Genomic DNA, 24,025 nt, shown 5'->3' with positions numbered 1-24,025 from the left:
ATAGTCCTATTTTTGTTTTCACAAATAAAAAGGCTGAAAACCCTTATTTACTTAAACAGAAATGGAATGAACTGTATTAAAGTTAATTTTCCCTCTTCCCAAGTATAAACCAAAAAAATCATAGTTCCACCTATTATAAAAAATTATTTTTATACCTATGCTATATTTGTACAGAGAAGGTTTGACTTGAATATAATTATGATGACACCATCAGGTGAGTCCAAATTAAGAGATAACCTCAAAACAACTGGCCTAAGGTCTCTAAAAACATCAATGTGAAATGATGTCCTAAGTGTGATCACTGTATTGTTAGATGGGAAATATCCTTGTTTTGGAATGATACATGCTTCAGTGTTTAGAGGTGAAGTGTCAAGATGTCTGTAACCAACTTGCAACTTTTTTAGCAAAGTAATAATGATTATAGGCAGGTACACAAATAGAACAAAGAAAGCATAGTAATAATGATGATAGAACAAATGAGGCAAAATGTTCACAACTGGTGAATCTAGGTGAAAGATGTAAGACTGCTCACTGTAATTTTCTTGCAACTTTCCTATAGTATTGATATTTATAAAATTAACAATTAACAATAAAAATATTTTAATGATTTATCTGCTGTGAAACTGATGATGTTCTTCAAATCTGTTAAAAGCAAAAAAATTAACAACCATCTAACTTTTAATAGAATTTGTTGCCCATCATTAGAATCATTCACTTTCTTACTTCCTGGAAGATACTACACAAAAAACACTTAAACCAAGACTTATCCAATGACTAAAGACACTGGTTACTCTGCTACTTTGAGGCACCAGTTCTAAATCTGATAATATTAGAGAGGGTTGGGATATTTAAATATTTCAATATGTCTTTGTCAATACAACTTTGTTATTAAATATTTTTACCTTATGTGGTTTAAGTATATTTTCCTCAAAACACTGGGACCACACACTTAGCTTAGTTTATAAAAAAACGTCCATCATATAATTGTTTTGAGAGTGAGGGTTAACTGCAAATCCAATCATTCAAATCAGATGTACTTTCTTAAGGAACAGAGTGATTTATTTTTCAATTCAAATGATGTGTAAATACATTTCCCTATGACAAGCTTCTCACGTTTGAATTCTCAGACAGAAAGGGAACCAGAGGCAGAGAGAGGAGGAGTGAATAAGGAGAGAAAAAGAAGGAAGAGAGAAAGGGAATTGAGAGGGGGAAGGAGGGACTAAGGAAGAGTATTGCCAGGGGTCTGTTGCCTGGTGAAATAAGGTACTTCTGGATACTTTCCCATGAACCCAACTCATTCCCTAGGTATTTCTTAACAATGTCATCTTTGCTTTACTGTCATATGCCTCTCTCAGAGAACAGCAGAGGCAAGGTCATTACAAGAAAAATATTTTGCTGGGGGGTGGGTGAAACAGGTGAAGGAGATCAACTGTATGGTGATGGATGTAGACTTCTATAGTGATCACTCTGTAGTGTATACAGATTATAATGCTGTCCGCTGGAAACTTACATAATAAAAAAGAAAAGAAAAATATTTGGAGCGGTCTCTTTCATTGGCATCTATAGGTTTTTTACACTCTGAGACAATGTACCTTATTAAATAAGATTCAGGGCTAAAAAGGGAATGTTCTCCATTTATGAAATGGGAGAAAGAACCATGAAAGGAGAATGCTGCCTTCAGCACAGGGATGTTCTCACAGATTGGTTTTAAAAGACTACACAGACTGGGGACGTCCCTGGCCATCCACTGGTTAAGACTCCACCTTCCAAAGCAGGGAATATGCATTTGATTCCTGCTTGGGGAGCTAAGATCCTACATACTTTGCAGTCAAAAAACAAAGACACCCAAAACATAACACAGAAGCAATACTGCAACCAATTTAATAAAGACTTTAAAAATGGTCCACATCAAAAAATAAAAAAATTTTCAAGAAAAATTTCTAAGTTGAGAACTTAGAAATTCATGTTTTTAAAATTGTGGTTCTCAAACTTTTTGGCCTTAGGACCCCTTAAACACTTAAAAACTACTGAGGATCCCCCAAAAATTACTGAGGACCCCAGAGAGCTTTTGTTTCTTGTAGGTTATCTCTATCAACATGTACCATACTGGACATTAAAACTAGGAATTTTTAAAACTATTTAGTTATTAGTTTAATTAAAACAACAAATCCATTACATATAAATGACATTTAAATTTTTTTTAAAAAAGCTTTTTTCCAAAAGCAAATAGGAAGTGAATAAAGTGACACTGCTTTAGCTTTCTGCAAATCTGATTACTGTAATGTCTGGCTTAATATAGGATAGTTGAATTCTCAAATCTCTTTCTGCAATCAGCATGTTATACTACAGTCGCTGCAACTACTGAAGCCCATGGGCCTAGAGCCCATGCTCTGAAACAAGAGAAGCCACCACAATGAGAAGCCCATGCGCTGCAACAGAGTAGCCCCCGCTTGCCACAACTACAGAAAGCCCGGAAAAGCAACGAAGACCCAGCACAGCCAAATAAACAAATAATTTTAAAAGCATATATGTTGTGCTATGTTGTTTTAAATTATATGAAGAGAATTTAGCCTCAGAAAGACAGATGGTTAGAAAAGGGAAGAGTACTTTAATAGCTTTAACCAACAGTGTGGATATTCTTTGATACTACACCAAAACTCAAAAAGTGGTAGTTTCTTAAAGTTAGCTGCAATGTGGAAACTGAAATCACTGAACTTATTTAGTATATTATTCAGTTATATTAAAACCCAATGCTTCCTCTGACACTCAGAATATATCTTTTGCCCATATATGGTTGTGTGCCGTCTGGCATTGGTCATTTAGGATGTACTGGTTACTGAATTATGCAGATCTTCCAAATGCTAACACATTTCACTCTATAGTATTTTTCAAAATCACATGTACTAATATTACCACCAATCTCACCAGGAAAGCTGTTAAGTTACTGGGAGGCTGGCAAGCACACAGAGGCAGATTCCAGTTTTCCAAATGTCTAATTTTTACTTGAAAGCTCTAATTTTAATATTGGCAACAAGCATGACGCGGTTTTTGATCCCCTGGAGTAGGAAATGGCAACCCACTCCAGTATTCTTGCCTGGGACAGAAGACCCTGGCGGGCTACAAGTTCTTAGGAGCTGTGAAGAGTCAGACACAACTGAGCGATGGAGCAAAAGTACTAAATACTGTCTACTGTTTTCCTTGATGTGATAAACTCATCTTGTTCCTTTGTGAGAAAAGGTCTGCTATACACTCAAATCCCAATAACCCTGGTTAGTCAGTCATTCTTTCAAATAAAAATGGGTCTCTCATGAAAAAAGCCACTGGTTCAGCTTACAACTTGTTTAAATGTACAAGTCCTTTCCCTCCGACAGCCACAGTGTTTCAGGAGGCAAGGGAAGTGCTCTCTGCAACTTCTCATACACTTAAGAGTCAAGGTGTAATAAAATTAATAATTTTGACTACCGTCAAGGACATTCTTGACAAATGAGGTAAAACTTTTTTGTAAACTGTGAGTGCACAGTGGTGGAGCCCAGCCTGGTGTGCACAGCCTGGTGCCACTCCCATTCCCACTGCGTTCTTGTGCCTGGCATTAGGGGAATATGGTGTAGACTTAAATTCTGCTATAGCAGAAGCCCTTCTGCAACACCTCAGGCTACACCAGCTCTGCTCGCTTCTACAGCAGCACCACCTCACCTGCTCGCCATCCATCAGGGACTCTCTGGCTCTTCCCCCGACTACGAGAAGGGCAAGGGCCTTCTTAACAACCACGAAGTTGTATGGTATATTAATAAATATGACTCACTTCCTTTTTAAAAATGTACTTCCCATTTTATTTCCTATAAAATCATGAACTTTATTATGTTAAAAAATGCAGTCCTGATTTAATAGGCCCTGCCTGTCTCACAAATCCCTGTTCTGATCATCAGTCCCATCTCTAGCCACCTCCCACGTTTACCCAATTCAGAGTAAATCAGTAAAGCTAAATCTGTAACCTGAAATTATTACAGACAGCCCCTAACTTATAAATACTTGATTTCCCACACCAACCACAAATACTAATAAAATCCCCTGCTCTATGAGAACTCCTATGACTGAACAAAAAGCTCTGGGAAGGGGAAGTCCAGGGCTTTTCCACTGGCTCAGCGATAAAGAATCTGCCTGCAATGCAGGTGACAAGGGTTTGATCCCTGTCGAGAAGATCCCCCAGAGGAGGGCATGGTAACCCACTCCAGTATTCTTGCCTAGAGTCGCATGGACAGAGCAGCCTGGTGGGCTACAGTCCATGGGGTTACAAAGAGTCAGGCATGACTGAAGCGACTGAGCACACACACAGGGGAAGTCTTTTGGGAAAACAGAACCATCTGAGAGTCAGGGTGGGCACTGCTGAGATGCAAGGGCAGCATCTGGCATCAGGCTGGTTAGAAGACAAGAATCAGTCATCAACCCTCACTTCTCAAGAACATAGGTATCTTTATTTTACAAAGGAGACAATGGTCTCAAGCAAAGCCCAGTAACAATGCCCAAGGAGTAAAAACAGAATCTGGGAAATAAAGGCTAACCTTTTTCTTCTTTCCTTTGTGCTTAGTCTGGTTTACACTTGCTCACAGGGGGTCATGTGCTGCAGCCTTGACACTGGCACCTCAGACCAGAATTCCTGGTACAACATGGCTGTGCCCACACCTCAGCTGCTTGGACCACATGCAGAAGCTGCACACAACCCTCAATTCAATATGGCGGCAGGGGCAGTGGGCCATGTGCAAAGACGCTGCTCCCAGCAGTCACTGCAATCTGGTGCCCTGACCAGGGCATCTGAGTCAGCCTTGCAAGAACTCCACCCCCTCCCCTCCCTGATGTCCAGATCTCTATTAAGCAGGCTCACGCCCAGCCTTTCTGAGAGAGCAGGTGCTCTAGAGCTTAAGCTCCCAGCTCTCAACTCTTTGATCAGCAAATAAAGCTTCCCTTTGCTTCTGAACTGAATGCAGTCTTGTTCCTCTGAGTCAAATGACACCAGGCAGGAGGACTCCTGTTGGGGCCTGACTTGAGAGGGTTGATAACAGAAATTTAGGTTAAAGGAAGGAACATGTCTGAAGGTGCCCTGTTGGACAGGCCCAAACCCTTGACAAGACCACTCTAGACCAAGAGTTGGCAAACTTCTTCTGTCAAGAGCCAGAGAGTAAATGTTCTAAGCTTTGCAGGCCGTATGGTCTCTGCTGCAGCTACTCAACTCTGCCCAAGTAGCAGGAAAGCTGCCATAGACGATATGGAAACGATGGGGCTGTGCTCCAGTAAAACTCTACTTATGGACACTGAAATCTGAATGTCCGGTAATTTCCAAGAGTCACAAAACAGTATTCTTCCTTTGATTTTTTGCCCACCATTTAAAAATGTAAAAACCATTCTTAGCTCAGGGTCTATACAAAAACAGGATGTGGGTCTGAACTGAGCTGTCTCCATGCCACCACCAGTCCTGCAAAAGAAGATCTGGGTGGGGCACAGTAGAGACCCTTGTCATACAGTGATGTCAGAGGCAAGCTTGGCCAATTACTGCAACATCCTCTTTACCCAGTAAATGGGAAAGAAAACCCTGACACCACAGCCTGGACCAACACAGCCATTAGCAGCCTGGACCCAGGACTCAAGGCAGCCCTTTGAGAGTTGAGGTGAAATGTGGTCCAAATTGACCTCACTGGCTCCACCATTAATCCCTAGAATCTGTCCTCCACTGATGCCAGAGTGATCTTTTAAAAGATCGTGTAATTAAGTCAAATTACCGTCTTCTGCTTAAAATCCCACATTCAGATACAAATCCAAAGTCTTTACCATTTTCTCTTTTATAAAAGAAGACTACTGGGCTTCCCTGGTGGTCCAGCGGTTAAGAATCTACCTTTCGGGACTTCCTTGGTGGTACAGCGGATAAAAATCCACAAGGCAATGCAGGGGACACAGGTTCAATCCCTGGTCCCAGAAGATGCCACATGCTGAGGGGCAACTAAGCCCATGAACCACACTACTGAAGCTCGCGCACCTGAAGCCCATGGTCGGCAACAAGAGAAGCCACTGCAATGAGAGAGTAGCTCCCACTCGCTGCAACCTGAGAAAGCCTACTCGAGCAAGGAAAACCCAGGGCAACCAAAAACAAAATGAATAAATTAACAAATAAATAAAAGATTTTTTAAAATGTGAATTCATGCTGACTGAAAAAAAGAAAACCATGAAAAATAAATCCTCTTATTAGTTGGTGCATCTGTAAAGCTCCACAACATCTACAGTCCTTCTTCTTCACTCTCAATTCCCTACTACTCTGCTCCCTTGCAGACCCATCAGGGTTTTGTAATTACTGTGCTACACTGCTTGAAACTTTCTTGCTCAGATATCTACATAGCTTTCTCCTATATCCCTCTTGGCCCTTGTTCAGACATTCATGACCTTATCAGAGAAGCTTTTCCTGACCATGACTCATACTTATTCTATAAACCCATTACCCTGCTTTATTTCTTCATGGTACTTAGAACCATCTGCTATATATTTAGTAGAATAGATGGTTCTGGAAGACAGAGACTGTCTCTTTTCTTGTTTTGTTTGTATTTATGTTTGGCTGCAATGGGTCTTCGGTGTTGTGTGTGGGCTTTCTCTTGTTGCCGAGCACGGGCTCTAGAGCATGTCGGCTTCAGGAGTTGCAGCTCCCAGGCTCTTGAGTGCAGGCTCAATACTTGTGGTGCACAGGCTCAGTTGTCCTGCACATGTGGAACTGTCCCAGACCAGGGATAGAACTAGTGTTCCCTGCATTACAAGACACGGATTTTTAACCACTGGACCATTGGGGAAGCCCCACTCTCTGTTCTGTTTACTGCTGTATTCCTAGCACCTAGAACAGCCCTAGATACACAGCAGTTGCTCAATAAATGTTTGTTGTATTTAACGAATAAATGACTGGAGAACCATAAAACCAATCCGCAATTTATCTCTGAAAATATAACCTGCTTACAGGTTAAAGACAACACACAAATATACACATTCCTTTAAAAAATGAAAATGCTGCTGTGTTTACATGATTCTTTCGCATGTATAATTCATTTTAAAATATATATTAAGTGCCTACCCATGTGCAAGGTGTTGAACTATGTGTCTTAAAGTGTTCTATGTGTCCTCAGAGAATCTCATTTAAAAGGGAGTTAAGATATGCAAACAACCTCTAGAAAGGACAGACAGTGAGAAGGGACCTAAGACAGGGAAAGATAATTCTTAGTTTAGTTCCCCACTGAAGGCACCATCTTTATTCTCACCTTAGACCCTTCTGTGTGAAAGCCCCATTTAACTAAGCCCAGGGACCTCCTGACCCTGAATCATGAATTCTTTCCATCATAGCCTTTTCCTTATGACTTTTTTTTAACCTGAGAAAGGTGATTGCCTCTATTACACACTTCCCTTTGCCAATACAGTCAGAAGCTGATGAGTCCTTGCTACTCAAAGGGTAAGAAAATCATTTAAAGACACACAACTATGCCAAAACTCCAACAGAAACCACCAGTTTGTGAATAAATGAATTAATTCAAACACAAATGTTTTGCTTGTTGCTTTGTCTGATTCATCTGCTCAGCCAAAATGCCTGGGTCCCTTTATTAGCCATTCATGGGCTCCAGCTTTCTAACACACTGTATACTCCTACAAACACACCACTAAAAGATAATTTTTAAAACAGTACAAATGAGAACTTCCCTGGTGGTCCAATAGCCAAGACTCCCCAGTCCCAAGGCAGAGGGCGCAGGTTCAATCCCTGGTTGGGGAACTAGATCCCACATGCCACAACTAAGATTTGACATGCTAAAAGATCCTGCACGCAACAGTGAAGACCACAGATCTGGCATTCTGCAAATAAGACGAAATACTGGATTTCCCTGGTGGCTCAGACGTAAAGCGTCTGCCTACAATGCGGGAGACCTGAGTTCAATCCCTGGGTTGGGAAGATCTCCTGGAGAAGGAAATGGCGACCCACCCCAGTATTCTTGCCTGGAAAATCCCATGGATGGAGGAACCTAGTAGGCTATAGTCCATGGGGTCTCAAAGAGTCGGACATGACTGAGCGACTTCACTTTTCACTGTCAAATAAAAAAAATAAACAGTATGGATGAAGATGACTGTACAACTCTGTGAATATACTAAAAGTCACTGAATTGTGCACTTTAAATGATGATTTCTATGGCATGTGAATTATATCTAAATAATGCTTTTTTAAAAAAGAGTATTCCTAAATGTTTGCTATTAAAATATTATTAATATTAACTGCATTATCATTATAATACGGGCTTCCCTGATGGCTCAGATGATAAAGAATCTGCCTGCAATGAGGATACCGAGGTTCAATACCTGGGTCGGGAAGATCCCCTGGAGAAGGGAATGGCAACCCAGTACTCCAGTATTCTTGCCTGGAGAATTCCATAGACAGAGGAGCCTAGCACGTGCTACAGTCCATGGTGTTGCAAAGAGTTGGACTGAGCGACTAACACTTCCATGGGCTTCCTTGGTGGCTCAGATAAAAAATGATATAATTATTATTACAATAGTGATGATTAACAAAGAGCAGTGATTAATAAAATTCATGTTTTAGACAAAAATTTGGCAATATCCATCAAACCAATTTTTTTAAACACAATCTTTTTAACCCAGCTATATTTCCACTTTGGAATTTATGCAACATATACACAGACACCAATCTGCAAAGAAACATGAAAAGGGCTATGTTCTGCACCACTGTTTGCATTTTTGAAAAATCAGAGTCTAACTAACCACTCTACAGGAGGGTAGAGCAGGGACCTGGGGATCAAATGCCAGGTTACAACTTACCTGCTATGTGGGTCTGACACAGTACTTATTCTAAATCTCAGTTCTAAAATGGGGGGGTAACAATGGTGCTACCTAGTAGGGTTACTATGAGACTTAAATTATAAAATAATTGTAAAAACTTAAAGGACCAGCACAGATTAAGTATTCAGTAAATACTGGCTATTACAGCCATTACTGTAATTGACAGGACAGACACTTTTTAAATGAATTGTGGCATCTATACAATGCAATATTACACAGACTTTAAAAAGGATGAAGATTTACATTAACTGATGTGGAAAAGAGTTTCTAGATATTAAGTGAAAAAAGCAAATCGCTAAAGATTATAGAATGATCCCAGGCATAAATTTAAAAAGACATCTGTGTAATATGTACATATAATTTATATGCATCCATATGTGTATGGGCCTCCTCAATGGCTCAGTGGATAAAGAATGCCTGCAACGCAGGTGACACAGGAGACTCAGATTAAATTCCTAGGTCAGGAAGATCTCCTAGAGGAGGAAATGGCAACCCACTCCAGTATTCTTGCCTGGAGAATTCCATGGAGAAAGAAGCCTACTGGCTACAGTCCATGGGGTTGCAAACAGTCAGACACAACTGAGAACACGAGCACACATGTGCACATGTACACTTATACACATATATATATGAGTGTGAATCTATGTTTATATATGCAAAGAAAATTTCTGGAATAATACAAAGAAACTGGGTAATAGGGTGGAGGAGAAAGGGGCATGTTTACTCCTCACTCTAACACTTATAGCCATACTTTTTTTCCATGAGTAAAGTTTTCATTGAACAAAGAAGTTTGAAATAACTTGTTTACCAAAAGGGAGAAAGAAAGCACTTTGATTAAAGAAAAGGTATTGACAAAAGGGGCTTACCTGGTGACTCAGGCGGTAAAGAATCTGCCTGCAATGCGGGAAACCTGGGTTCGATCCCTGGGCTGGGAAGATGCCCTGGAGGAAGGCATGACAACCCACTCCAGTATTCTTGCCTGGAGAATCCCCATGGACAGAGGAGCCTGGCAGGCTACAGTCTACGGGGTTGCAAAGAGTCAGACACGAGTGAGTGGCTAAGCGCACAATTTCAAAGGGAAGTTTCCACTGAATTCTAAAGTCGGTAGCAGATAGAAAAGCCCTGCACACACACTGAAAGCAACAGTCCACTGCGAAAGAACAGACTTTAACTCATGTTCTGGATTATGTTCAATCCTATCAAAGATCTACTAATTACTGGCTTCTGAAAATATCCACCTTATCTGCAAAGTAAAAGCAGTGAGACTTTCATCTATGGTTTCAAATACTGCTTTTTATTTTTCAAGTGCTTTAAAACCTATGAATTTATATAATATTGACCTAAAAGGCAATAGAACTAATACAATTGATTTTAAAATTTCCATCACCTGCTGTTTCATTTTTATTTCATTTTTTAAACTTGGGCTTAAAATAGCACCTCAAGAAATTCAAACATCTCTACATCTCCTCAAATTCTCACCAAAACACAAAGCAACTTTTAGAAATAGTTTCTAAAGAACTCATTAAAATTACAGCAAGACTTTGCATGCTAAAGAGACTTAAAACTCAAAAGAGGATACCTTTGCTGAGACTGAGGAAACAAAAAGTAACAGGGACAGCTTTTTTATATCTGGTCCATCTTTTAGAAGTTCTGACTAACAACAGCATCTTTTTATGAAATAGCCAGCACTGCTTCATAATATGAAAAGATGACTATGTCTTTAGGTTAAAATGCTAAAAAGAACATTAATCGCCTTTGGCAGTGTTGAAATGATACTCAGATGTTACTGGAAGATGTGCCTGAAAAATCCGTTGTGTGTCTTATAAGTCAGATAAAACATTAAGAACATCATCCACTCTAAGACTACTTGCTGCTGTTGCTGCTAAGTCACTTCAGTGATGTCTGACTCTGTGTGACCCCATAGACGGCAGCCCACCAGGCTCCCCCGTCCCTGGGATTCTCCAGGCAAGAACACTGGAGTGGGTTGCCATTTCCTTCTCCAATGTGTGAAAGTGAAAAGTGAAAGTGAAGTCGCTCAGTCATGTCAGACTCCTAGCGACCCCATGGACTGCAGCCTACTAGGCTCCTCCGTCCAAGGGATCTTCCAGGCAAGAGTACTGGAGTGGCTTGCCACTGCCTTCACTGGAGTGGCTTGCCATTGCCTTCTCCCTAAGACTACTTACTTACCAGAATTGTTCACTAAGGAAAGTGGTGAAAGTGTTCACCAAACACCTTTAACAGAACAGACAGTCCTCTCCATGAGATGGTTTTTGTTCTACAGAAAGAAAAATGGTCCATGATCCCTTTCCCACTGACCCTCAAGTGATCTGTTTTCCAGAGCCTGCTCCTCACGATACTCCAAAGTAGGAAGCAGATCCTTGGAAAAAAGGGTTGGATTCCCAGCTCACCACACGTGGGCCAAGGCAGGTAAGCAAGAGGGACCTCAATGTCTGTGGGCACTGCCACTGCTTCACTCAATATACATCTCATAGACCTTCCACTGCTTCACTCAATATACATCTCATAGACCTTCCTAGTACTGGCAGATGAGTCATCATTAGTAACCTAATAAAAACCCACGTATTTACCCAAATCTAATCACTCTCACTTTTCGCCACTGCTACTCCCCTAGATCAAACGCCTATTCTCTTGCCTGCCACGTCCTGCTGCATCTCCTGTTGCCCCTTAAAAGTCCATCCATCCAGTGGTGTAAGTGGTGTTTTTAAAAAATACATCAGGTCAGGACTTCCCTGGTAGTCTAGAGGTTAAGAATCCACCTGCCAATGCAGGAAACCCGAGTTCAACCCTTAGTCTGGGAAGATCCCACATGCCTTGGAGCAACGAAGCCCATGTGCCACAACTACTGAACCCATGCGCTGCCACTACTGAAGCCTCTGTGCCCACAGCCTTGCTCCACAACAAGAAGCCACCGCAATGAGAAGCTGGTCCGCCGCAACCTAGTGAGAAAAGCCCAGACAGCAACAAAGATCCAGCCAAAATAAATAAATAAAAAGTTTAAATAAAAGCATTTACATTGCATATTTTTTAAAAAATACACCAGATCATATCTTTCCTCCACTTTAAAACCTTCTAAAGGCTTTGCTGTCACATGTGAATTGAAATCCAAACTCTTTCCCAGGGCACCTAAGACTTGCCTGAGAGGGCCTCCCCTCCCTGCCTTCCCTGCCTCCCCATCAAATCTCATCTACCTCTCTCTCTCGCTCTTGGACTAAAAACTAGCCCACACGGTCTTTCTTTTCTGTTCTGTAAACTCGCCAAGTTCACTGTCATCTCAGAGCCTCTGCATGTGCTATTTCTGCCATCCAGAACACTGCCCTCTCTTTCCGAAGGCTGGGTCTTTCTTATAATTCAAGCCTTAACTCAGGTCACCTCCTCACATCCTTCGCGAATGAAGGAGCACTGCTGCTGTATTCTGTACTCTGATTTTCCTTCACTACCTGGAACCCTTACTTATCTGCGGACTCTGCTGATCCCTTCCCGCTACCGCCACTAGTACTCCAGCTTCATGAGAGCAGAAACCCTGTCTTTCTGCACCTCAGTATCCACAGTGCCCACACGGACACAGGACTCAAGAAAGGGTTGATGAATGGCTGGAATTCACAATTATTTTTTAGTCATTATGTGTTTTCTCAAATAGATACTAAAAGTACAGCTACTATGTTCCAAGCAACTGTAGTTTTCTTAGAATGATGTCCTAAAGTAGAGAACAAAATGTTTTCAACTCATATCATTAACAAAGAGCTAATTTCTTAATTCTTTTTAAAAATCTTCCAACTAAGAAAGTCATTGACAAAATGAGCAAATGGTACACACAGCCCACTGAAAAGTAAGATAAGTAACTCCTAAATATATATAAAGATGCACATGTTTTACTCAAGGCCCAAACAAATCAAACTACTAGACACCATTTTTCACCTCCCAGCATCAGTTCAGTTCAGTCGCTCAATTATGTCTCACAACTTGTGACCCCATGGACTGCAGCACATCATACTTCTCTGTCCATCAACAACTCCTGGAGCTTGCTCAAACTCGTGTCCATTGAGTCAGTGATGCCATCCAACCGTCTCATCCTCTGTCGTCCCCTTCTCCTCTGTCCCTCAAACTTTCCCAGCATCAGGGTCTTTTCTAATGAGTCGGCTCTTTGCATCAGGTGGCCAAAGTATTAGAGCTTTAGCTTCAGAATCAGTCCTTCCAATGAATATTCAGGACTGATTTCCTTTAGGATTGACTAATTTGATCTCCTTGAAGTCCAAGGGGCTCTCAAGAGTCTTCTCCAGCACCACAGTTCAAAGGCATCAATTCTTTGATGCACAGTCTTCTTTATGGTCCAACTCTCACATTCACACATGACCACTGGAAAAACCATAGCCTTGACTAGACAGACCTTTGTTGGCAAAGTAATGTCTCTGCTTTTCAATATGCTGTCTAGGTTGGTCATAGCTTTTCTTCCAAGCACCAGGTGTCTTTTAATTTCATGGCTACAGCCACCATCTGCAATGATTTTCGAGCACAGAAAATAAAGTCTGTCACTGTGTTTCTGCATCTATCTGCCATGAAGTGACGGGACCAGATGCCATGATCTTCGTTTTTTGAATGTCAAGTTTTAAACCAGTTTTTTCACTCTCCTCTTTCACTTTCATTAAGAGGCTCTTCAGTTCTTCGCTTTCTGCCATAATGGTGGTGTCATGTGCATATCTGAGGTTATTTATATTTCTCACAGCAATCTTGATTCCAGCCTGTGCTTCATCCAGCCTGATATTTCACATGATGTACTCTGCATATAAGTTAAATAAGCAGGGTGACAATATACAGCCTTGACATACTCATTTCCCAATTTGGAACCAGTCTGTTGTTTCATGTCTGATTCTAACTGTTGCTTCTTGACCTGCATACAGATTTCTCAGGAGGCAGGTCAGGTGGTCTGGTATTCCCATCTCTTTCAGAATTTTCCACAGCTTGTTGTGATCCACACAGTCAAAGGCTTTGGCGTAGTCAATAAAGCAAAACTAGATATTTTTCTAGAACTCTCTTGCTTTTTCTATGATCCAACAGATTTTGGCAATTATCTCTGGTTCCTCTACCTTTTTAAAATCCAGCTTGAACATCTAGAAGTTTTTGGTTCACATACTAAAGGAGTATGTCAAGGCTGTATACTGTCACCCTGCTTATTTAACTTATACGCAGAGTACATCATGAGAAACGCTGGGCTGGAAGAAGCACAAGCTGGAATCAAGATTGCTGGGAGAAATATCAATAACCACAGATATGCAGATGACACTACCCTTATGGCAGAAAGTGAAGAACTAAAGAGCCTCTTGTTGAAAGTGAAAGAGGAGAGTGAAAAAGTTGGCTTAAAGCTCAACATTCAGAAAACTAAGATCATGGCATCTGGTCCCATCACTTCGTGGCAAATAGATGGGTAAATAGTGGAAACAGTGACTGATTTCATTTTCCTGGGATCCAAAATCACCAGAGATGGTGACTGCAGCCATGAAATTAAAACACGTTTACTCCTTGGAAGGAAAGTTATGATCAACCTGCTGCTGCTGCTGCTAAGTCACTTCAGTCATGTCCGACTCTACGCGACCCCATAGACGGCAACCCACCAGGCTCCCGTCCCCGGGATTCTCCAGGCAAGAACACTGGAGTGGGTTGCCATTTCATTCTCCGATACACGAAAGTGATCAACCTAGACAGCATATTTAAAGAGCAGAGACATTGCTTTGTCAACAAAGGTCCATCTAGTCAAGGCTATGGTTTTTCCAGTAGTCATGTATGGATGTGAGAGTTGGACTATAAAGAAGCTGAGTGCCAAAGAATTGATGTTTTTGAACTGTGGTGTTGGAGAAGACTCTTGAGAGTCCCGTGGACTGCAAGGAGATCCAGTCAGTCCATCCTAAAGGAAATCGGTCCTGAGTGTTCATTGGAAGGACTGATGTTGAAGCTGAAACTGCAATATTTTGGCCACCTGATGCGAAGAGCTGACTCATTTGAAAAGACCCTGATGTTGGGAAGATTGAAGGTAGGAGGAGAAGGGGACAACAGAGGATGAGATGGTTGATGGCATCACCAACTCAATGGACTTGAATATGGGTAAACTCCAGGAGTTGGTGATGGACAGGGAGGCCTGGCATGCTGCAGTTCATGGGGTCGCAAAGAGTCGGACACGACTGAGCGACTAAACTGAACTGTTGAAGCCTGGCTTGGAGAATTTTGAGCATTACTTTGCTAGCGTGTGAAATGAGCGCAATTGTGCAGTAGTTTGGGCATTCTTTGGCATTGCCTTTCTTTGGGATTGAAATGAAAACTGACCTTTACCAGTCCTGTGGCCACTGCTGAGTTTTTCAAATTTGCTGGCATATTGAGTGAGCACTTTCACAGCATCATCTTTTAGGATCTGAAATAGCTCTATTAGAATTCCATCACCTCCACTAGCTTTGTTCATAGAGATGCTTCCTAAGGCCCACCTGACTTCACATTCCAGGATGTCTGGCTCTAGTCCAGTGATCACGCCATCATGGTTATCTGGGTCATGAAGATCTTTTTTGTATATTTCTTCTGTGTATTCTTGCCATCTTTTCTTAATATCTTCTGACCTTCTTAGGTCCATACCACTTCTGTCCTTTATTGTGCCCATCTTTGCATGAAATGTTCCCTTGGTGTCTCTAATTTTCTTGAAGAGATCTCTAGTGTTTCCCATTCTATTGTTTTCCTCTATTTCTTTGCACTGATCACTATGGAAGGGCTTATCTCTCCTTGCTATTCTTTGGAACTCTGCATTCAAAAACGTATAGCTTTCCTTTTCTCCTTTGCCTTTAGCTTCTCTTCGTTTCTCAGCTATTTGTAAGGCCTCCTCAGACAACCATTTTGCCTTTTTGCATTTCTTTTTCTTGGGGTTGGTCTTGATCACTGCCTCCTGTATGATGTCATGAACCTCTGTCCACAGTTCTTCAGGCGCTCTATCAGACCTAATTCCTTGAATTTATTTGTTTCTTCCACTGTATAATCGTAAGGGATTTGATTAGGTCATACCTGAATGGTCTAGTCATTTTCCCCCACTTTCTTCAATTTAAGACTGAATTTGGCAATAAGGAGTTCATGATTTGAGCCAGAGTCAGTTCCCAGTCTTGTTTTTGCTGACTGCATAGAGCCTCTCCATCTTTGGCTGCAAAGAATATTATCAACTTGATTTTGGTGTTGGCCATCTGGTGATGTCCATGTGTAGAGTCGTCTCTTGTGTTGTTGGGAGAGGGTGTTTGCTATGACCAGTGCGTTCTCTTGGCAGAACTCTGTTAGTCTTTGCCCTGCTTCATTTTGTACTCCAAGGCCAAACCTGCCTGTTACTCCAGGTGTCTCTTGACCTCCCAGCATGGTAAAGATCAAAAGTATAACACTTTGTAGAGTATGAAGAAACATGGTCTCTCACACATTGCTGGTATGTATAAACTGATATAACCTTTTCTTAGAGCAATTTGGAATTTCTATGAAAATGACAAAGTACAAAATATGGAGTACCAAGAAGGACCTACTGTACAGCATAAGAAACTACATTCAACACCCTGTAATAACCTATAATGGAAAAAAATCTAAATATAAATATACAAATGAATCACTTTGCTATATACCTAAAATTAATACAACATTGTACAGCAATTATATTTAAATAAAAACTAAATATATATATATATATATACACACACACACACACACACACATATAATTAAAAAAAGACAAGTGCAAATGCCCTTTGACCCAATGACAACTTTCAGGAATTTATCCTGTGGATATTCTTTCATGAAAGCAAAATAATGTACATGTACAGGATATTCACTACAGTATTTCCTACAGACAAGGAACAATACTAAGAGTCGAAAATTTCTAGGACATTCATACAATGGAATGTCATGCAGCTCCATAAAAAACTGGGCAGCTCTTTATAGACCGATACGGAACAATCTCCATGACATGTTGGTGAGTTAAAAAAGCAGGTTTCACGACACTGTTCTCACACTGCTTTTTTTTGTTTGTTTAAATGTATATGTGTTAGTTGTTCAGTCATGTTTGACTCTTTGCCACCCCATGGACTGCAGCCGGCCAGGCTCCTCTGTCCATGGAATTCTCTAGGCAAGAATCCTGGAGTGGGTTACCATTCCCTTCTGCAGGAAAAATATATGATATGCTTGTTAATACAGAGAATATCTCTGAAATGACACACACACTGCTATAACTTTGGTTACATTTAGGGAAAAGAACTCCATGTCTGGGAAATGGAGAAATGCTTGCTTGTGTAGCTTCTCAACTTTAAATTATTATTAACCATCCCCTTAAAAAAAGCAATTTAAAAGGAGCATATTCATATATAAAAAGTTTTCAAATCATTGATTTGAAAGACATCTCAAGATTTCTTGCAAATAGATTGTGCGGTATTTCAAAACTTCAGAAAATTCTTTTTATTAAAGATATATCCTCATCCTTATGCTTTTAGCACAATAAGTACTTGATAAATAATTATTCCTTCACTTAGGCTTTTTTCTCATCCTAGCACAGGATCTCATATTCCTCAATTAAGAGTTCCACCACCTGAATGCCTCAGCCTGAATGCTCCCCACAGCTCCTCCAGCTATGCAAGAGAAGATATACTCCTGGAAGTTTCTACTTTAAAACACAAGATAAACAACAGATATTTACTGTGCCTGAATAATAATTTCTTCTAAAAGATGCTATCATAATAAACAGTATAAAAGTCTTTAGATGCCTTCCAGGGCTTTGCATTTCATCTAGTTTGGGAGCTAAGACATGTTCATATGAAAAAAAAAACTACCATGCTAGGAAGGATATTACAGCTGCCAAATAAGCTGCAAGAGGAAGCAACGCCTCAGTAAACTCAAAGAACCATCATATATACTAGGGTAGTCAGGAAAGGTTTCAAAAGCGAAATAGACTCTGATTTGGGCTTGATGAATGATCCAATTTCCATAGGCAAGGGACTGACTGCACAGTAAGGGATGCCCAGGTGGTTCAGGAACACGTAAGTAGACTGGTCTGGACAAATGGAGCCTGCAGGTGCCAGAGAGTGCTCCCCAAGCTCCTGGAAATCCACTTACTCAGTCCCTGAGCTGGTATCCTCCCGATGCCCTGGATTTACTTTGTTTCTTCCTAATTCTCCCAGAGTTGTCATTTCATCTCCATTCTCACCACCTCAAAGCCATCCAAGTTCTTATTCCCTCCCTTTGCAAAAATCTCCAAACTCATCTTCCTGTTTCCACCCTACCATCTCCAACTTTCAGTACACAGTTCACAACATTTGTCACTTTATATGCATGATCCACTCACCCCGAACCTACCCAGAATAAAATTATTCTCTCTCATTCCAGGCCTTCTAACACTGCACTCGCTGACCCCTTCTCTCTCCATCACTGAATTCACACTCCATAAACATAACACTGGCTTCCCTGGTTATCTCAGCTGGTAAAGAATCCACCTGCGATGCAGGAGACCCAAGTTCGATTCCTGATTGGGAAAATCCCCTGGAGAAGGGATAGGCTACCCACTCCACTATTCATGGGATTCCCTGGAGGCTCAGACAGTAAAGAATCTGCCTGCAATCAGGAGACCTACATTCAATGACTGGGTTGGAAAGATCCCTTGGAGGAAGGCATGGCAACCCTCCTCCAGTATTCTTGCCTGGAGAATCCCCGTGGACAGAGGAGCCTGGCGGGCTACAGTCCATGGGGTCACAAACAGTTGGACCCGACTGAGTGACACAGCACAGCACAGCACAAATGTAACATATAAACATTATGCCTAGGCCCTGGATGTTCCTATTAGCTGGAAAAGTCTCCTTATTTTGTTCCCACACGGTATACACATGGTTGCACAGGTTTCGAACACTGTAGTTTATATAAATGATACCTTTCACCAGTGTTGGGCAATGCACAACCTCAGCACCCTTCCAAAGATGGCTTGTTTCCATACTCTCCCCACCTTGAAGACCTTCTCAAAACAACTCAGCTGTTGATCAATTGTGCCTCTGACCCTACATGGCCAACCTGACACTTTTTCCTCACCAAAAAGAAAGCTGCAATATTTGGAATACCAATAGCACCTTAAACACAGCAGATACTCAAAAGATGCTTGCAAATCACAATGGGTAAGTTAACAAAGGAAGAGTGTGATTAAATGTTAAAGAGCCTTGGGGAATTCCCTGGCAGTCCAGTGGTTAGGACTCTGCATTCTCACTGTTCAATCCCTCACTGGGGAACTAAAATTCCATAATCCACTTGGTGCAGCCACAGAGAACAAAATAAAAGGTAAAGAACCTTCTCTTTTGGCTAAGAGAGCAGTTTTCACCTTATCTGGCAGATGCCAAATTTGGTCAAATGATCAGAATGATGTTTCAGACAAAAAGACTAATTTCAGCAACCACAAGCAAACAAGATTTGAGACATTGTTCTCAAAGTACCACCTTAGCTCTCTGTTAGAGGAGGCCTGTGGGAAGCTCCCTCTGCCATGTGCAGCCTCAAGTCACTCAATCATCTTTCAGTTTATCTGTTTGGGATTACAGATAATGGTTTTCACATACCTACACTCAGAGTAAAGCTTAAAACTGGGCCATTAACCCAAGAAAAACATTGTTTCTGCCTGAAATATCTGCGTATCTAGGAAACAGTTCTGACTTGAATAATTATATATATACATAAAATGCATATACACAAATTAAACATTTATCTTCCTCCTTCACTTCTTTTGCAGTCTTCCTCTTTTCCATCTGTCTCTTCCCTTTTTGGTTTCTTTCTCTTTCTCCCCCTAAAATTATTATTCATGTCTCTCCTTTCTTTCCAAATGCCTTACCTTAATGATCTCCAGACTGCACGCCTCTCCTCCCCAAACACCCTCTCTCCTCCCAAAATTATTACTCAAGACATTTCACTGTTTTTGCTTATATAGTGACAGCCAATTCCATTCAATATTTGTACTAATAACTCATTTCTCCTGTTTCCTTTGCGGACGTACCTTGAACTTTCACTAACCTTAGAATTCTACAATTACTAGTGAATAATTTCAAGGCCAATAATTTATGGCTCATTTTCCTATGGCCCTCTAAAAGAATCAAGGATTCTTGATTTATTTAGGTACATAAATTAATTTCACTGTACTGATGCAGTACCAAATAAATAATTCTTTCCTGTAAATCAAAAAGCTCAAAAAACTCACAACCTAATACATTAAACAAAATGAGTTTCCTAATGAATCTCCTTTCAAAGTATGTATCTTGGATTTTATGCCAAGATAGCTTATCAGTGATGGACTCCATGGTCCCAGACAGTTTTGTCTGAGAATTAAATAAAAATCTTTAGTCTCCAAAGGGAGAATATTATGTGGAAGCAACACACTCCAGTATCAGGCACACAGTACCACTGTAACCATGCACATGTCTATGAGGAAAAGACTATAAGGCAAGCAACTGAATTTTTAAAATGAATGGGAGGGGAATTTTAAATTAGTATCTAAGGTAAAACACATGATACAATGATGTGTTTGTGCCCAAAGAGGCTGTCTCCCTTGAAAGTCCAACTTTCCTGTTTATTCCTCCCACCAAACATGCAAAATAAACTCACTAGTACTAAAAACAGAAGTATGTTATCACTACTGAAAAGTAAGCACCATCGAAGGAAAGATCAAAATATTTTTCTTTCATCCTAGTAAAGTGAAAAGAAAAACCACTGAATACTGTAATACTGTTTCTGGATTTAGGGCAGTCTCCTTTTTTTTTTTTTTTCCCCTCCTGAAGATCTTTTTTTGAAGATTTTTTTTCCCAGCCTGAAGATCTAGAAGTCACATTGTGAATCTTTGACACCAAATGGTGGACGGGTGCTTTACTAACTCCGTACTTGATGGGAAAAGATGAGAGAAAAGGGCACAGACATCCATTATTAGAGTCTATCGTTAAATGAATCTTCTTTATCACAATTCCATTACAACATATTATGCAGCATGTACGTGTGGGCAGTGTACAGCCGACCACACTCCATGATAACAAGGCTTCCTTTTTTCAAACACCATCAAAAACTGGCAAATAATTCAAACTGCTCTTAGCCCAAGGTTAAATTCTTGAATACTAACAACAGAAGTTCAGAGAAATCTAATTAACCGGTTCCTATTTGCTCGAAAGTAAACTACAAAGGTGAAAGGCTTGTCATCTCTATCTGCCCCTCCCCAAGGCTGGCGATTCGCCCTCAAGAAGGGCGTCTAGTGTGCAGACCAGAGCCGGCTAGAGCTGGGGGAAGGGGCGAGGGGTAGTGAGGGCCAACCCGACCCCCTGGCTGACCGCGCCTGGGGCCTCGCTGGGCCCAGAATCCAATTTAGCTCGGCCTCCCAGAGGCAAACAGGACGGAGACTGGACCGACGGACGGGACGGACAGACGCGACAGGACGGACGCGACGGGCAGAGAAGCAGTGCATCCTACCCGGAGGGCTCCCTCCCAGGGCCGACGGAGTACCTGCTCCGGTCATCCAGGCTGCGGTTGTCGGCCGCCGCGGCGCGCCAGTCAGGCAGTGTGCTGGCGCACAGCACCACCATGGACACGATCACGAAGACCACCGACACGCTGGCCAGGATCTGCGCGGCCAGCGACGACGTGGGCTCCTCGAAGGTCCGCCGCATGCGCTCCAGCCAGCGCCGGGAAGGGGCGGCCTCCGCACCGGCCGGTCGCGCCTCGTCCCGGCCCAGCGCGCCCGGCTCTTCGGCGGTGTAGAAGGTGTAGGTATCGGACATGCGGTCGTCGAGGCGGCGCTGGCAGCAGTATTCTAGGTGCGCGCCCTCCAGGCCCCAGTAGATCATCTCATTGTAGAAGGAGAGTTCGCACATCCGCGGCGCGAAGCGCAGCTTGCCGTGGCCGCGGACGTAGAGGAGGATGAAGCCAAAGGCCTCCGAGTGCCGGTCGAAGAAGTACTCGTTGCGCTCGTGGTCGTAGTCGTCGCACACCTCCAGCACGTCGCGCTCCGAGCGGCAGCCGTGCAGCCGGCTCACGCGCCGCAGCGGGAAGTCCTTCAGCAGCTCCCGGGACAGCGAGTACCGGGCGCCGCCCACGTTCAGCACCACCGAGGCCGCCCCGCTGCGCCCGAAGGTCATGGCTGGCTGCCCCGAAGCCCCCGAAGCCCGAGGGCGCCGCCGCCGCCCGCTCCGGCCGCCGCGCGGGGCCTGCCTGCGGTTGGCGGGCGGGGGAGCGCGCCGTCGGGGCCCGCGGGCTGTCCGGCCGGCTCTCCCTCCGGGCTCCGCTGCTGGCCTGGGGGCCCCTGCCTCTAGCCTTCTCGGCAGCCCAGCGCGGCTGCTAGCGACGCTCCCTCCGCACGGCGGTCCCTGCAGGTGGCCGGGGAGTCCCCCTCAGGCCCCACTGGCCGAGAAAGAGGCCGCCAGCGCCGCCGCCCCTCGCGCCGGGGGGATGCTCCCTCCGAGGCCGGGGTGCCCTTTCAAGGCGGCGGCGCTGCTCCCCCCGCCCCGGGGGCGTGCGCGCCGAGAGGAAGCGCGGGCGCTGGATGGCTCCGGGTCCCCGGCGCTCCCTCCAGCCGCGGCTCCGGCGAGCGCCCCACCGCCGTCCAGAGGCGAGAGGCAAAGTGAGCGGGTTAGGAGGCGGCGGAGAGGCAGCCCCGCGCGGCGGGGGCGGGGCCTGCTCGCGGTTACCCCTCCTCGCCTCCTGGCTGCGCTCCGCTCACCTCCCTCCGCGCGCCGCCCTCCTCTTCCCACCGAGCCCGCACCTCGCTCGGGCTGGGATTCCCCGGCGCCCCGCCCTGGACCTCGGGCTCCCCGCCTCGTGACGCCGTCCTCCCGCTCCGCTGTCGCCTGCAGTGCCCGGGAGGGGTCCGCGGAGCAGGGATGCGCCGAGCTCGGAGCCCCGAGTGGAAGGGGTAGAAAAGCCCCGCGCCTGGGGATCTCGGCTCCCGCGTCCCTCCCCGGACCATCGGGATGACTTGGGGAGTCCCCAAGGGCCCTTTTAACGGCCCCCCAAAAGGAGGCTGCAGGAGGGTAAGGAGGAGTGAGGACTGGAGTGCAGGATTTGAGGGGCGGGGACAGACGGCTCTGGGAGAGCTTTTTCCAGAAACTCTCCGGAGCCCAGCTAGGTTTCTGAGACCGCTCCACAGGATTTCTCAAGAGAAGGCACCCCAGCGATTCTTTTCTTGCCGACTTTGTTCCTTCCTCTCCCGGCGCGGAGACCCACGTACCGCGTGCTCCGAAGGCGGCCACACATCCCAGCACCCAGCTTCGGTGCCGCCTCTCTCGGAGGGGAGCGGCTCCAGCCCCCGCTTTCTGGGGCGCCGGTCCTAAGAGAGCGCCTAAGCCTAGCGCCCCTGGACCCCCTCGTGACGCGCCCTGTAGACTGGGATGAAAGTCTGGGGAGAATTGTCTTGCCACTGGCAAGAACAGAATTTTGCCTGATCTTCGTCTGCATCCTCCTTTTCATAATGTCTTAATTTCTCCTGTGCACCTCCGAGCCGGCTGCAGCACCGGCCCTCGAGCTTGAAGAGCCCTTTCAGGCTCTGCGGAGGGTACTTCCCTGGGCACTGCTCGATGCCCTGGGAGTGGGCTCCACTGGGCAGGGATTATTTTAAACTGCTCCAAGCAATTCACACGACATCCGGCACAGGCAGCCCTGCTCGCGCAGTACCCGCCAGAGGCGAAACAGGTGAGTTGTAAGGCAAACTGTTAAATGCAGAACATACTGGAAAAAAAAATGAGTGGGGTGGGGTGAGGTGGGATGCGGTGATCTGACTTCGGAGTACACCCAGCTGGTTACTGGGAAGGGTTTTACTTTGCCCTTCACTTTTCAAAATTGTGTAGGGTTATCTAGTGCCCACTAGAGGTCACCAGAAAGAGTCGTTTTGCTCTGATTCTAGTGTGTGGATTCTTAGCGAAAAAGCAGACACCTAAAAATTGGAGTGCTCACAAAGTAAAATCACTCTGGGTGGTTTTTTGTGCCCCTTTTTTTTTTAATTGAAGCACAGTTGATTTACAGTGTTCCAGGTGTACAGCGAAGTGATTCAGATAGATAGAGATAAATATATAGGGACACTGTATATATTAATTTTCATATTTTTTCCATTAAAAGTATTTTCAAGATATTGAATATCTTGAAGTTCCTTGTTG

The 24,025-nt window shown here is 43.7% G+C and overlaps 2 protein-coding genes across 7 annotated transcripts in view; one reads left to right on the top strand and one right to left on the bottom strand.

Annotated features, from left to right (window-relative positions):
• KCNG3 (potassium voltage-gated channel modifier subfamily G member 3) overlaps positions 1-22,443 on the bottom strand; it is a 51,028-nt gene extending 28,585 nt beyond the window's left edge. The window contains exon 1 of one of the 2 annotated variants that reach the window (XM_055399933.2): positions 21,351-22,443. In XM_055399933.2, the coding sequence (XP_055255908.1) occupies positions 21,351-22,015 (665 nt within the window). In that variant the 5' untranslated portion in view covers positions 22,016-22,443. The remainder of the gene's footprint in view (positions 1-21,350) is intronic. The other variant, XM_055399934.2, reaches the window with a different exon arrangement.
• Positions 22,444-22,856: 413 nt separating this feature from the next.
• MTA3 (metastasis associated 1 family member 3) overlaps positions 22,857-24,025 on the top strand; it is a 222,724-nt gene continuing 221,555 nt past the window's right edge. For 3 of the 5 annotated variants that reach the window (XR_016038611.1, XM_088841515.1, XM_088841514.1), the window contains exon 1: positions 22,859-23,564. Coding sequence is in view for 3 of the 5 variants with exons in the window: in XM_088841515.1 (XP_088697641.1) it covers positions 23,450-23,564 (115 nt within the window). In the remaining 2 variants the exon portion in view is untranslated. Of the gene's footprint in view, positions 23,565-24,025 lie in introns of all 5 variants that reach the window. The other 2 variants (XM_088841516.1, XR_016038612.1) reach the window with 2 other exon arrangements.

Source organism: Moschus berezovskii, chromosome 11 (genome assembly GCF_049115385.1).
Source record: "Moschus berezovskii isolate FMDL1 chromosome 11, NW_MosBer_1.0, whole genome shotgun sequence".
NCBI classification, from domain to species: Eukaryota; Metazoa; Chordata; class Mammalia; order Artiodactyla; family Moschidae; genus Moschus; species Moschus berezovskii.
Note: the sequence above shows the minus strand (reverse complement) of the source record. Positions and strands in the feature narration are given on the sequence as shown.